Source organism: Syngnathus typhle, linkage group LG13, assembly GCF_033458585.1.
Source record: "Syngnathus typhle isolate RoL2023-S1 ecotype Sweden linkage group LG13, RoL_Styp_1.0, whole genome shotgun sequence".
Taxonomy (NCBI): domain Eukaryota; kingdom Metazoa; phylum Chordata; class Actinopteri; order Syngnathiformes; family Syngnathidae; genus Syngnathus; species Syngnathus typhle.
The window spans coordinates 4920711-4936422 of record NC_083750.1 but is presented as its reverse complement, the minus strand read 5'-3'; the positions used below and the strand labels follow the sequence as shown (position 1 = coordinate 4936422).

Sequence of the window (15712 nt, the reverse complement as noted above, 5' to 3'; positions counted from 1 at the left end):
ATAACTAAACTAAAGGAGACTATAACTATTATAATTTCAAAGATTTATTAAAATAAATTTTTTACAAACGTAATACAGCTGTAAAAATCAGCGTACAATTGTAAGTACAATTCAACGAAGTCATTTACACGAAATTATTTCTCATATTTTATCAACATATTCAAGTATTTCGATTACAAATCAACTTATTTTTTTTAAGTCTAGATTGACGTGGCTCAGCGGTAGGGAGGTGGTCTCCCAAATTGAAGGTTGTGGGTTTAATCCTCAACTCAGGTCACCATAATTATGTATTTTTGAGCAAGGCAGCGAGCGCTAAATTGCTCCCAGTGGACCTGGCCTCCGATTGATGTGTGAATGTCAGGTATTGTAAAGCAGTTAGGGCACCAAACGGTCAGAGTCAAGGATTTTTAAGGAATTTATAGTGAAAAATAAGTATTGAAGTACCTCACAGTTGAAGTGTACCTATGAGAAGAACTCTTGTAACTTTACGTGGGACAACTTGCACAATGGGAGACTAAACTAACTTAATACCTTTTTGCCACATTGTAAGTGCCATCAATTTAACATTTAGAGGAGTAGCCCGCAGAGCTGTTCCAAAAATAGCTAAACAGTGAAAGCACATTGTGATTTTCTAGCAATTATTAGTTTGTTTAGCACAATTTAAAACAGTGCAAGGAGGAACTGGTACAAGATTCCCTCACATTCAATCATTTCAAATGAAACATTTCTGGGTGAACGGTACAAGTGAGAAGACAAAATGGAATAAACACAAACAAAACAGATGATTGTAAGTAAATATATGCAGAACTATGTTTTTGTTTATAATTTCAGTGAAAGGGAAAAATAAAAATACAAAAATATTAAGTACTCCTGGAGGAATTTATATCACTTAAAAAAGTGGACACTGGAAGAAATGTATGCAAAAAAGAATGTATCTGTTATTGTGAGACATTAAGATGATCAGTGTCTCAAAATGTATGTCATTAACAACACATACTAATATTATGAATGGTAATGAGATGAAATGTGTTATCAAATTGGTAACCCTTCACACTGATCAGTACACAAAAAGTAGCTGTGTCTCAAAAAGCTTGGTACCTCTGCTCCACACTGACTGAAAGCAAATAGGACTTAATTTGAAAGACCTCTTGAACCACTGATAGGAGGTAGAAAATTCTGCCACAATGTAGAACATAATCATCTTTCCATTTCTGGCATCCTTCCCTGCACTTTTATCTCTCTCCTCTGTCCTTAGTCCTTTTTTCTGTTTCTTCCCTGGAATGAATCCATCACGCTGAAGGCACCCAAGTATTGACCGAGCAGAAGGCCTTGCTTCATCGGGAGGATACTGTGTATAAAAAAAACAAAAATTAATTTACAGTTAAACGTAAAAATAACAGCACAGTCCACTTCATAGGACCGACAGACTTTTCCAGATTCTCACCAAAATGGATATAATTGGATGTTGAAATGGAACTGTTTGATCATTCATGGAGCATCATTCCTCTACAAAGTTTTGCGGACATTGGTTATGTATCAATGTGAGTAAACATACCATGACCTACTAGTTAATGTTTAACAAGTCATATTGACTTCTAAGGGGGGAGGGTCATTCTACAAACAAGGTGACATTAATGTTTATTTCATTTATTTCAAGGTAACATCAGCAATATTTAATACTGCATTTTGTTCATCTTCCTTAAAAGGAATGAGAAAGCTACTGAAGCTTTTCAACCCTCCGGGCTGGGCTGTATGCGAGCCATTTGCTTGCTTTGAAGAAAGAAAGAAAAAAATTTGCTGTGGCTAAGCAAATGTGGTGTAACTTCCCAGGGGTGTTTTATTTCTAGCTTCATCATTTCCAACAGTTCTTGAAAGAAAAAAAAGAAAAATTAATGCTTACATTAATGCGTTAGTTATTTTGTATTGCGGCCATTTGAAACAAATACTACTTTTTAATTCCTTAACATTCACCGGATTGTATCATAATACTGTATTTCGGTAAACTGTGCTTCATTCTAGACTCAACACTTGAAAATCTCTTTTTTTTTTCTCAATATGACCCAAAACAACCCAACAATTTTTTTTTTCCCAAAACAACCCAAACTTGGGTTAAATTGACCTAACTCCCTGGTGCAGTCCATTTTTCTACTCAGCATTCCAAGTTACACTTAATTACCAATTTGCACAACAAACAGCAATGCATAAATGAACCTGCTGAACCTGCCAATGTGTTGAGACTAACGCTAGATCAAATATCACATTTCGATGGTTTTCTTTTCATCTGGATAATGTACTAGGTGTATCAGGTTTATCCAATCACTCCAAAGTAATTCAGTCAAGATGATTTTAAGGGCAGTGCATCAAAGGATGTTTTTCTGTAAGGTGTTGCTCATAGCAAAAACAATGCCTCCCTTCTAAAAAATCAGTCAATGCTTCCAGCTTTTGGATGACTGACATTTGACTAACAATGACTTCCTTCAAAGTGAAGAAAGACAATAATAGTTAATAGAAAAAACACATTATTAGAAGCCTGAATACAAAGGCTTTTATGTGAAATTAACAGAGGTGACAGGCGAGCCACTATATCCATTTGTATGTGCTGTGTTCCAGAGAAAAAAGCTTTCTAATAAAGAATAATGGCTCTGTCCTCAGACAAATGGACCAAATAAAGAAAACAAGAACAAGGCGAGAAGATAACTTGAGAAAGTGTTCAATGCAAAAACAACGGTATTAAATAGACAGTTATTCATAAAAGAATACATAATAATACACAATAATATTTGTGGTGGATTTTTGCTGTAAAGGAGCAATAGCAGCAGGAAAATAACTAAAAATGACCACTGCACTGAACTGGCTCCACTGTAACCCCTTTCTGTGTGTCATGAACCGAACAATTCCATGTGTAGGGCCGCCATTACCCCAACAATTATAGCGGCAAGATGCGTGGTGGCTGCGCTAATAGGTTCAATGAGTCACCTATCATCATGGCCAAAACGAGCTGTGAAGTCCTCGAGGTCAGGACCTTGATAATTTATATTACTTTGAGGTTCACTATATAGTATTGATAGGCGTGTGTGTGTGTGTGTGTGTGTGTGTGTGTAGATGAACTACATACTGCACTAAGCATGATATGGTCTGAACAGTCCAGAGAGACGTTTTTTTTCAAAGGATGAACGGACGGATGGATTTGTATCCGTAGACATGTTAGAGTGAAGTTTATATAAAAAGTATTTCTTAACAATGCCAAACAAAAATAACTGGTTCATAAAAAGTATCAGGTAAAATTGTTTTATAACACACTGACGCACTATTAAATTAGTCGACTATACTATAATCGACTATTAGATTAATCTGGGAGTGATCGGAGACTGTAAAGCAGGGTAGGCCAAATACAGCCCAGAACCAACCCAAACAATTTGTCCCAACTGAATCCAGAATTAAATAGCCCTGTAGGTTCATGAGTAGTGTAGCCAGACAGCATTGCATGGTAATGTGTAAGATGCCTCCAAGGATATTAAAAAAAAAAAAGAAAAAAAAAAGAGGGGGGAGAGTGAAGGTAGAGCGCAAGATTAAATGTACACACTTAACTCACGAATGGAGATGCCACTACAACACAAGATTTGTTGTATTGCAGAAGACTTATTTAGCAATGTATCTACACCATGCGTTGTGTTGGAAAAAAGGTTCCAAAAGTCCCTGTTAGCTACACAACAGATATGCTTGTCCTTAATTAATTAACCCATTATATAAGTATATCTGCTGATCTGTTACTGTCACAAAACCACACACAAAAAAAGATCAAAAACCAATATCTTGCGTTGGAGATATATGCCAAGTTGTTAGAATGTACTTGGTGAATATCACAAAGGAAATAAATCTACATAATGAAACTTGTGTGAAACTCAGCAAAAGAAATGTAGAGACTAACTTCTTGAGTCCAGCAATGATGTACATGCTCTTGGGCAACAGAAGATAGACCTGGTCCGTGAGGACAGCCTGGAGGATCTTCTTGGCAACAAAAGTTGGATCAAGAATTGGGAGAATTCTTGGCCATCTGTTGAAGACAAGTCATGGTAAAACAGCAATCCTCTGCTCCTGATTTATCTATATTTAGTTATGAAAGCCCTCGTTGATGCATTTCCAACTATGAATGTTGCTAGTTCCATTCATTCCAATAAGTCAGTCTGTGTCTCAAAGTAGTTTGGAGGTGGATAACGACCCATTAACAATACTTAGGGATACAGCATTTTCATGAGGTTTTGCACAGAATGCATATTATTTTTATCCTGACCAAATGTTTTGTCTGGTGATTCATTATTATTAGCCATTATTTTTTCTCTTGAACTAGGGAAATTATTACCAAACATTTCAGCATCGAGAGAGATTTAGTTATAATGTGCAATATAATAATTAGGATATAATGTGCAAAACATGGTTGTTTTTTTACATGTTAACATCATTGAGATCCTGTAAGGACACCTACTTAGTTTGACATCCATCAAACATTCCAGTATTAATGAAGTATGGGCAAACAATGGTGGTCTTGATCCCATCTTTCCCAGTTGCCAGGAGTTCCAAACCCACGGATTCTGCAAAACCTACTGCTGCAAACTTGCTGGCACAGTAGTCTGCAAGAAATAGGTGATTCAAACAAGCAACATAGTCAGATCAAGTTGTTGTGGGGGGGGGGGGGGGGGGCACATTAGAAAAGTAACATGAGATATCTATTACGCTTAGAATTGCTCTGGTCAAGCCATCGCTCAGTTTTGCGGGACGAAAATGAGTTTGGATTAAACAATTAAATTTACGCAGAGGCTCAAACAACAATAATATGATTGAAATGTTCAGTGGATGAAAAAAAAAAATCAATGGCAGACATTACTAGACAGATGCAGCAAATTTATTACGCCAACAATTTTTTGATTTAAACAGACAAACTGCATCACCATTGCTTGATGCCACTGGCTGTTTGATGAGCTACCCTCAGTTATGAGCACTTTGCTTTTTAATACAGACATCTGTGCTCTAGCACACTAATGCAGCAGTGCGTCACATAGACCTCAATGATGAACTTTTTTTGGAGAGAACTTTGCCCAAAATAATAGATCAAACCTCATAGTGACTTCCTCCTACAGTATTTAGAAAACACATTGAGGCAAGACAAACATCAAAATTGGGACTGTAAATGTTAACAACTGCTTGGCTGCTTTTATATTTGGATGACAACTGTCATAGCTATTTGTTTACTACGTAAATTTGAGGGGATTATATGAGGAGTCATTTGAAAGAGTTGGATAATCTTCCATATCGATCAAAGGGTAGAATGGTAAAGTTATTAGTTATCTAAGAAAGCATTGGGAAATCAAGATGGGAGCAAAGTGCAAAGGAAGAGCCTGTGTTGGCAGTGACAGGACCATAATGTAAGTACCCAGCGTCACTGAGGAACACGTGTGAGCATTTGCACAACAATCAATGGCAAAAGAAAGGACTCGGAAATAACATGGTTCAATAGCGTGTTCAGTATTGCAGTATATAGAGTGCTCTATTTTCCCAGTCAAGCTGGTCTTAAAGCTGCGCGCGTCTCACGTTTGCTTGTACGCGTCAGGCTCATAGTCTATTTTTTTTCCGTCAAACCTCAACAGCAACAGCACTTTTGACGTCTAAACGCACAAAACTAATTGTGGATGTTGTCGCCTTTGTACATGACAGCCCTTTGGACATGACAGCCGGCTATCTCGAGCAGCAGGCTGCTGTATCTGCAGCCTAGAACTAAAACCAAAACTTGCCACTTTGGATAGAAGTGACGTTGTTGTCGTTGAAGAATTCTTGGTCCAATCAAAACTGCTACCACTGCACTATTTGAGGAAAAATTACGACTTAATCATTTATTGTGCAATTAAAAAGTATGATTAAAAAGGCCATAGATGAAAGTAAGGTTACTATTGTAGTTATTATCTGCATTAATGCTTATTTTATTTGTTTAGCCTGTGTATGTTCATTTTCTTGCAGTCTTTTAACCTTGTGACTATGTTAACAAAAATAAATTGCTTATGTTTTCAAGTGCTATTTTTTAACAATGGATTTTCTTATCTCTTCTATTTGTAACTTGTATCAAAGTGGCTGACAACTTATGATCAATAGCAAAATCTGCCCCAGGGTGACAACAGTTGAGAACCACTAACATAGCGGATGCATTGGAAAGGAAAACCACAATACAATAAAATTAATAGACTTGAACATGAAGAACACATACAGTACCTGCCAATCCATTGACTCCTATGAGACCTGCAGAGCTGGCAATGCTAACCAAATGGCCATGATTATTTGCCATCATGGCAGGAAGGAATGCTTTATAGGTCTGTTAGGGAAAATACGCAGACAAAAAACAACTAAAAATCACAATCATCATGTGCAATTTTCTTCAAGATAAATCATGAGTACCCAATGTAAGCCACTGGCCACAGCATATATAGCAGCAGATATAATCACTTTGCATTTAAAATGTTAAGTGACTGACCCAGAAGTGCGCCATGGTGTTGACCTCCATTGTCTTTTCGATGAGGGAATCTGGAGCGTCCATGAACGTTTTTCCAGTCACAATGCCAGCATTATTTACTAGAATGCTGACATCACCCACCTCTCGCTTTACCTGTAAGGGGGTCCAGGAATTAGTAAACATTGCATTAGGATAATGATTTCTTTTCCCCCGCTATCACAGCAAAGGCTAATTATAAATTAAATTAACACCAATGGCATTAGAATGTTTTGATTAAGAGATATGTATTATTTCAGTTCAGCAGCAGTAGTAATTGTTGAGGTTGTAGCAACAGTAATGTAAAAAGTGGCCGCCATCTTTGGGGAATCACCCCCCCCCCCCCAAAAGAAAATAAATAGACGGAATGAGTACTTCAAACTTGTGTATTGGGACTGTTTTAAAACTTTTATTCAAGCAATTGCGTAGTAAAATCAAGTTACAAGAAGTTTAAAATTATAATCAAAGGGCAATCCTTACCTGGTCTGCCACTCTGTAGACCTCATTTTTGTCACTACAGTCACAAAGATAGTAGTGAACACGAATGGCACCACTCTGTTTGGCTAATCGGGCACTTTCCTTCATGCCTTCCTGGTTAATGTCCCACAACACCACAGTAGTACCATGAGCTGCAAACTCCTGGGCCATAAGACGACCAATTCCACTGCCGGCCCCTGTGATTAGAACGATCTCACCGGATATGTTCTTCCTCTTCTTAGGTATAAACCAGTGAATGAAGGATTCCACATTGAACCATAGTGACAACAGGATGACTTTGAGGGTTTCCAGGAAACAATTCATTGTTAAGTGACAGAGTGGTCTAAAAAATAAAAACACCTAGAGAATGAGAGAATAACAAGAACACGTCAAGTCACAAAATGATGACCTAAATTTGATTAAAAGGGAGCCATATTTTGGGCAGTATGGTTTTGAAGGAATTTCTCAACAGAAGGGATTACCCCAACAACTACTGTCATTTCTGGACTATAAACCGCACCTGAACATAAACCGCACTAACTAAAATGAGACCAAAATCCAGTTTTGTTCATACATAAAGGCGCAAATGTCCTCATTTTGATTACCTGTATTAACAAAACAAATTGTCTTACAATATCATAAAAATTCTATAGATAAACCGCACTGGACTATAAACTGCAAGGTTCAAAGCTTACACATAGTCCAGAAATGTTGGTACATTACCAAAAACAATGATCAATCAATAATTTCAAGTTTAATTTGTAAAATAATACTGAAGGGAACCTTCGAATCATTAACTATAAATAGTATTATATAATATTGTATATTAAAAAGTGTAAATTAAAAACAAACGACACATTTATCTTTTACCAAAAAAAAGCCCAGCATGATATATTCTCCTGAGATCAGAGGAGGGGAAAGTACGGTTTTTTTTTTTAATTCCCTATCTCCTTGGAACAACTCAACATTAAAAAAAAAAAAAAGCATTTTTACTCATTACATGTCTACTGTAGTGATTAGTATTGCTTAAACAGCAATAAAGTATGTCATTCTTTTTCCCTTACGTGTATTTTGCTGCAATCTTAATTTTGTCGCAGCAAGAAAGCAAAGTTCATTTTTGATCCCACCCAAACACATGCGATATCATTGGAAAGGTTTGGATATCCTCTACTGTGCACACCAGGACTTAGTAGTTGCAAAAGTGAGTTAAATGACACATCACAATCAAAAGTCCACTACAGTTGACACAAAGATACAGGCTGGGCCTCAGGACGTCCACATTACATGACCGTCCCTATCACAGTTATATTTTGCTTTTTTGTTAGGACACACACGGCACACGGGATTTGATGCCTCGCTCACTGAAAACATTAAGATGTATAAATAGCGAACTAACAAGTCCGTGGAAGTCGGCTAACTTACGGTGGAAGTCGCTACAGCAGGTACAACGGTGTGATGACGCTGTGGTTCGTTAATATAGCTTCAGGGAATGTAAACTCAACTTCAGGATGTTACGTCAAAGTGGAGTATACAAAACAACGGGGATGTTACATGTGGGGAAAAAAAAGAAAAGAAAAAGGGAAGATCCATATGGGTCATGTGACATGTTATCAAAAACCTGACGCTCTGCGAAAACACTCTTCAATAAAAACTAAACATCTTGATCTGTCCATGAAAATGACACAAATGGTAAGCCACTCGTGCAAATTACTATTTGTTTTTTAAACGCCTAACAGTACATAGCCATGTTTCTCCGCGAAACTACAAGTCCCACAATGCAGTGCCATAGCCAACTACGGTGTCGCTGTACGGACATATAAGGGTCCGTGTTTATTACCAGTTCAGTTATAAGGAGGGGGGCCTTAGTTATTCACAAGCAATTCAGCGACCAAAATAATGTAAGTAGTGGACTCACAAAATACTGATCTCGATGCAGGAGCATTGTTAATAATATAGCCAGTGTTGTTATTCCTCCCCATAAGTCCTCACCTTACTGTGCTTCTAGGAATTAAGTTGACTGGGGTGATTGGCTTGCCCCAGGCAGGGTCACCTTTTGTAGAATTAAATAATTTTTGTATCATATAATTTTGGTATTATTGGGAAGGAAACTGGAATAATAGTTTTTCTGGTGTGGCAAGAGCTATATAAAACTGTCTGCTCCTGTTCTATAGGGTTGTCGTTGTTTATGAACATACCTCTTTTTGTATGTTATGTATTTTTGTTAGCATTACAATGTAAATTGCTCTACTTTAAATATAAATGTGTTTGTAGTGGTGCACTCACTCACCCTATTTAATTATAAAGGCATAATGTGTAGTGTGATTTATTTACAGGCAAGGCAAATTAACTAAATGGAAATCTAAATAATAAATAAAAAGAACACAACCAAATCACCTTGATCAACACCGTATTTTAATAAATAATATATTCAAATTCTAAACACCCAAATATTGATTTTGACAGAGTGCATATATTTCATGTCATTACAGGACCCACTGAAGCAACAAAGTAGGGAGCAGTACTTTATACAAAGCCAGATGAAGGTGAAGGAAGGTTGAATGGGCTTATATAAGAATGGGGTCCTAACTTTTGGCTTCTAGTCCATGAATCCACCATACCTTTTCTGTAGCTCGCCATTTTCCCACGCACGCTTAGATACTGCCCCATTCTTGTTGCCGTCCACCAGCCACTCAGGCCGGCCCACACGCCTCATGAACCCTCCATAACGCTTTTTCAACCCACGGCCTAACACTGCCTCCAGCAGATCACTCTGCGCTTCCCCATCATCAGCACGACGCAAAAAACCTCCATAGCGCTTTACAGCTTCACTATCTTGAATGCCCCCCTCTTTCCCCTGCTGAGACGCTGTATTAAGGACCTTTAGGATCTCCAGGCGTACCTTTTCTTCCTCATCTTGATTTACGGAATCATCTAACAACTCTTCTGAAAAAGAACGGCGAGACATGAAGCCACCGTAACGCTTCATAAAGCCACCATATTTCTTGGCCAGTTGATGTCCTGGTGATGTTTCATCCTCGTCATTAGTTGTAATGATGCCAGCTGCTTCTGGTTCTTCTTGTTGCCGTAGGTCCCCATCAAAAGGAACATGGTTCTCTTCCTCCAGTAGGATGTCCCAGCAGAGGCGGAGCTTCTCACTGTCCAACTCACCCTCACACTCAAGTGAGCATGTCTGAGGGAAAAAACAAAAATCTCTCATCAACTCTTTACAACCATATTCAAGCAGTCTTTGTTAGTCCACACACACTGAAACTACAATTATTCGTGTAAACTCCCACAAATTTATAGCGGGCACCTTTGTCATCCACTCTGTTTGTTATACTGATGCATAAGTGAGCCCCTAGGGATGTTGGTGCTTTTACATGACGCGCAGCATTTGTTCCTTTGTAATTGGAAAAAAGGGGATTGTAATACAGTGATCCCTCGCCACTTCACGCTTCACCTTTCACAAATGTGCTACTTCCCGGGTTTATAAGTGACGGGAGAATGGCGTTTAAATATACGCGGATAGTGCAGGGCGTGCCTCTGACTAATGTGCGTCACTGCGGAGAAGCGCGGGGCAGGTGCGTGGCTAAATGGTGTGCACGTAAGAAAAAAAGCACTGCTGTCCAGGAGTCGGGACAGCGGCAATGAACCCTAATAGCGCAAGGCGTGCTCTGAGCAATGTGCATCACTGTGAACGTGATTGAGTTCTGACGCAGGAAGTGGCACTGTGGCCCGGGTTAGTCTTGCGTGGTCATTCTGAAGGTGGACACTTTGCAAGGTAAACTAGCTTAACTTACAATATAGTCTAGTGGCCAACAAGAAACACTACATGTTGGAAATTTCAGCACTGGTGTTTAAATTTTAAATAATACACATACAGTTTCTACTTTGCAGATTTTTGTTTTTCGCGTGTGGTTCTGGAATGCTTCGCCCACAAAAAACGAGGGATCACTGTACATCGTTTACAGATGTAAACATTCAGTTGGTGGTCATCCACATGCTGGAAACCCATGAGTGTTTTAAACATATATTTTGCTCTTATTACAATTCCATTTTTTTGACCTGTGAAAATGTATTGTACATGTGTGCTGGACCCATCTACACGGAGCAAGTGGAAAACCACCATGAAGTGTTTAGAAATCAAATCTTGTCATTATTTATTTCACTTAGATGTAATCTCAAGTCGTTAGGGAACAGGCTACAAATCAATCTTTTTTAATGTGTAGTAATATATTTATAGCGTTAAGGACAACATTGTAGTCAACATTATTTTTTTATTATTATTTATCATTATTATCAAGGCTGATTTAAAGGATCTGTTATATTATTCAACTGCTGGCTGTAGCCAGGGTACTATTTTAATGGAAATTGATTTCTTTTCACTTTCCGTCTGGGATTTTCAATCATACGAGACTCATTCAATCTATCCCTATTTCATTAACCCCCCACCCACTCCCCACACCACATGCCAAGCCATGCTAAATTGGCACTTGAACTGAAAGAAAGAGAATGAAAATTGTTATCTGGGGAACGATTGACACAAAGAAGGAATGGCTTGACGAGGAAGAGGTTAAAACATTCAACAGATACTCCTTTTTCAAAATCAATGTGTATCTCAATATCTATCACAAGTGTACTTCTTTAAAATGAAAGGAAAAACCCTCAGCACACCATTCAGTCAATGACACAATTTTCAGTGCTTCTAACGAAAGTCTATATTTCAAATATTGCTCGTTTCCCTCTCTCCCAAATACATCGGGATACCAACTATACCCCAGGGGTCGCTATTTGGAGTATCATATGCTCTAAATCTCTTATGTGTCATTGGTTTTCAGTTATTTGAACCATCAGAAACTCCTGTTAGACTGGACTGAGAAGAGATTCTTGCTGAGCTTTCAATGCCGCTGGCTTATGAAGACAGAATTAATGAACGGGAAAATTGAATTGAAGACATATTGGCACTTCAGCGGTGGGGAGGGGCACCCTCCTCACTCATGACAGTGATGAAAATACAATATACAATAGCTGTTGTGGGAAGAGTGAGAAGCGATAAAATGTTGTGATTTCCTTGTGCTTCTACTCTTTCACAGACAGATAGATAGATAGATAGATAGATAGATAGATAGATAGATAGATAGATAGATAGATAGATAGATAGATAGATAGATAGATAGATAGATAGATAGATAGATAGATAGATAGATAGATAGATAGATAGATAGATAGATAGATAGATAGATAGATAGATAGATAGATAGATAGATAGATAGATAGATAGATAGATAGATAGATAGATAGATAGATAGATAGATAGATAGATAGATAGATAGATAGATAGATAGATAGATAGATAGATAGATAGATAGATAGATAGATAGATAGATAGATAGATAGATAGATAGATAGATAGATAGATAGATAGATAGATAGATAGATAGATAGATAGATAGATAGATAGATAGATAGATAGATAGATAGATAGATAGATAGATAGATAGATAGATAGATAGATAGATAGATAGATAGATAGATAGATAGATAGATAGATAGATAGATAGATAGATAGATAGATAGATAGATAGATAGATAGATAGATAGATAGAGATAGATTTGTATATAGACCTCACATCACGTATTGCTGCACATTAACGTGGCATGCGCATTTCCAGTCTCCATGAAAGAGAGGGGGGAAAAAAACCCACAAATTAAATAAATATTTTGAGGGGTGCTGGAATTAAACACAATTAATTCATTCACTCATTCATTCATTCATTTGTCCATTCATATTTCTACAGGACCCGCCGTGTTGGCTTGGTATGATAGTTCATTAGAAACCACAATGCTATTTGCCTGACTATTTTGTAGTACTATTATTGAGGAACTCCCATACATTAATTAAGGTGTTTTTTTTATGACGTCAGTGATTGTTTTAGCAGTAAAAGTGTAGACAAGGGGAAAAAAATCAATAAGAAGAGTGTAGCAGCGTTACCAAAGTAGAAAAACCAGTGTGCTGTCCAAGCAGACGGTACACACAGAGAGCGCACTCCTTTCTACAGTCGGTTCCAAGTGCCATCGACACGCATGATCCCAGAAGCAACATCCAAATGCAGCTGCGGTATGCGGGGAAAGCCATTGACTGAGGAATAAATAAAAAAAAAATAAAAAAGAAAGAAAAAAAAACACTCTTAATAAACTCTTCTTTTTCTATTTCTCTTTTTATGTAAGAAAATACCATTAATAACTTTACTATTGTTGAATTACACAAAAAGTCTTACCTTACGACGATGGTGAAGTTATGAACTCACGGTGACCAATTCCTTCTTCAAAATGTACCCACGGGGTGACCGACGGCTAAGCCGGTGCTCGCAATTTATGTGCGTGCGTTCAGTAAGTGGCACGCGCGGTCAGCTTTCAGCCAATCAGCAAATAATTTGAGATAAAAACACACACTACGCCACCTAATGCTCAGTGTCTTATTAGTGTCTTATTCAAATGTCTTTGCTAGCCCTGGGACTCAAATCAATGCGTTAGTAGTCAAGTGGAGCTGTTTAAGTAGCTTTTCTAGTTTACGTCATATATCGTGTCAAGGGAGTAGATGGGGAGGGGGGGGGGGCGTGGTATAACTTTATTAAGAGCGACGCATTTATCATATGACTATGAACAATAAGAGAAGGGGTGTAATGCTTCATCTGTCAACGTCAAAATATTGAAATTATTACATTACTCTTTTTGTAACCGACTGCTCTGAATGATGACAATAAAATCATCACCCAGTCATTGCTTTCACCAAGCTTGCGTTTTGTGCTTCAATATATACTACAAAAGCGATTCATTCATTATACTCCCTGTGCTGATTTCCCATCACTGTCGAGAATACAAAAGCAAGCCAACCTGTGTCGACCGAATGCATCTTATGTTCCTTTCGTCCCTTTGTATTTTGATAACTGGCTTTCAGAGACAAAAGGGCATTTCCAGATCAGTCATGAGCCATTTTAGGCTTTCATTTCAAAAACAGCTAGCAGCCTTTTCTAATAGCTATAGAAGGCACCATGTCACCTCCAACCCCCTTCCATCTACCCCCTTACTGAGAAAACATGCTGCTGATGACTCCTGGAAATTACAGTACTCACATTAAAAGCAGCTGTACTAGAAAGTAACTATCTGATTATGACAAAACAAAGTTGTCTTATGTGTGGCAGGCTAACTAACTTGAAGAAAAAATAAGTGGGGAAAGGCAAAAGTCACCTAAATGTGTTCATGAACCTGAAGTCACCCCATCTTGTGAGAAACAAGCTTAGCTATCAATCACAGGGCTTTCACACATTCCACCAGACAACAAATCACACCCACATTCACACCCCTAGAAATATAGAGACTTGGATTTACCTCATAAGACTGTTGTTTTAATGTAATGCAAATCATATTCAAGTTTTACTTTCCTTAAAGGCACTTTTTACCATATGTTTGGTGAGGCCATTTTTTTTTTCCTTCTCAATCAGCTGTGAAACATAAGTGTTGTTTGAACCATATTTCTTCAAGCTAAATGCAGTCAGTGCTTGCCTCACTGAATTTCAATCATTTACGACTTAATCCAGCCCCAGGTGCTAAAAAGAATTTATGAACAAGATGGTTTGGATATTATTTTTGGGGTAATTGATATTTATGAATTATTGCCTTTTTTAATATCTGTATTAATTCATAGCTCTCTTTGGTATATGTATCTCAGTGGGATAATTTACTTGATGTCTGTGATGCTGATGACTTCTTACAAGATCAGTAAAATCTAACCAGTTGCTTTGGGCATCAATTACTCCATATGCTTTAAGAAAGCAAGCCGTTTTTATGGTTGCCATCAGGTCACATTGTTTTCTTCTATTGGAATTAGTGGCAGCAGGATGCAACTCCACCATGGCACCTCAGGGGCTGTAACATGGAGCAAGCTCATTTTATCCAGTTGATCTTTTAGCTGGCATAACAATAACACTTAGTGAATTGATACATTACAAAGTGATCTTTCTCAATTACTTTGACTAATTTCTACAATCTTCATTAACATGTAAACCATAAATGTATTTCTCACTGTTCCTGATGTTTTTTAAAAATTATTTTCTGCCCTAGGACAGTAACTAACATGAATGACACATTAGATATCTTCCATAAAATAACCACGACTATATTAACAACAAGGGTACCGAGCCATGTGATATAGACTGCTCAATCCCTGTATGACTAATGTTACGGTTTGGTCCTCATTGCCTGCAATCAGTAGTAGCTTTCCAGAATGATCTTTTTGTTATATTGACATGAGTAAAATTTTCTTGGAATAAATATCTTAAAATAATAGAGATTCACATAATAAATATTTTTGAACAACGGCAACTGTTTTAACAGATTCATTTCAAGACTTCCTTTTCTCACTAATTCTATACGTTACTTTTATAGACTCAATTTGAGATGATATGGTTTGCTTGGATTCAGCAAGACGCGAGTGTGAAGCGGGTGGGATGTTATGGCGACGATTGCTTACTCGAAATATTTGCTTTTCAACCTGAAAACCCGGTCCTGGCATCTAAAAAAAACAAATTACTAATATAATCTTCATATTTCGCATTTAGAAAACCAACAAAGCACTATAATTTAAAATGAAATAAAGTACTCCTTATTTTCCCAAATCAGAGAGCCACAGCAAAAGGATCAAAC

At 37.6% G+C, this 15712-nt stretch overlaps 2 protein-coding genes across 2 annotated transcripts; both read right to left on the bottom strand.

Annotated features, from left to right (window-relative positions):
- Positions 1-28: 28 nt before the first annotated feature.
- On the bottom strand, positions 29-8588 carry LOC133165876 (epidermal retinol dehydrogenase 2-like). The gene is made up of 7 exons (XM_061295770.1): positions 8432-8588; positions 7013-7369; positions 6518-6649; positions 6259-6358; positions 4484-4628; positions 3929-4054; positions 29-1348 (listed from the first exon to the last, which is right to left on the bottom strand). The coding sequence occupies exons 2-7, from the start codon at positions 7331-7333 to the stop codon at positions 1252-1254; spliced, it is 921 nt and encodes a 306-aa protein (XP_061151754.1). The 5' UTR covers positions 7334-7369; positions 8432-8588; the 3' UTR covers positions 29-1251.
- An 811-nt stretch (positions 8589-9399) lies between these two features.
- On the bottom strand, positions 9400-13518 carry penka (proenkephalin a). Its single transcript, XM_061295812.1, has 3 exons — positions 13288-13518; positions 13002-13148; positions 9400-10199 (listed from the first exon to the last, which is right to left on the bottom strand). The coding sequence occupies exons 2-3, from the start codon at positions 13143-13145 to the stop codon at positions 9606-9608; spliced, it is 738 nt and encodes a 245-aa protein (XP_061151796.1). The 5' UTR covers positions 13146-13148; positions 13288-13518; the 3' UTR covers positions 9400-9605.
- Positions 13519-15712: the final 2194 nt, after the last annotated feature.

Bases quoted from the DNA above. Each gene is read 5' to 3' on its own strand.
- LOC133165876 (XM_061295770.1), bottom strand. From the start codon at position 7,333: ATGAATTGTTTCCTGGAAACCCTCAAAGTCATCCTGTTGTCACTATGG. The intron at 6,359-6,517 runs GTCAGTCACTTA...TTTCCCTAACAG, and splicing joins ACACCATGGCGCACTTCTGG to ACCTATAAAGCATTCCTTCC. The intron at 4,629-6,258 runs GTACTGTATGTG...TATTTCTTGCAG, and splicing joins AGGAGTCAATGGATTGGCAG to ACTACTGTGCCAGCAAGTTT.
- penka (XM_061295812.1), bottom strand. From the start codon at position 13,145: ATGGCTTTCCCCGCATACCGCAGCTGCATTTGGATGTTGCTTCTGGGA. The intron at 10,200-13,001 runs GTAACGCTGCTA...TTTTTCCCTCAG, and splicing joins ACACTGGTTTTTCTACTTTG to ACATGCTCACTTGAGTGTGA.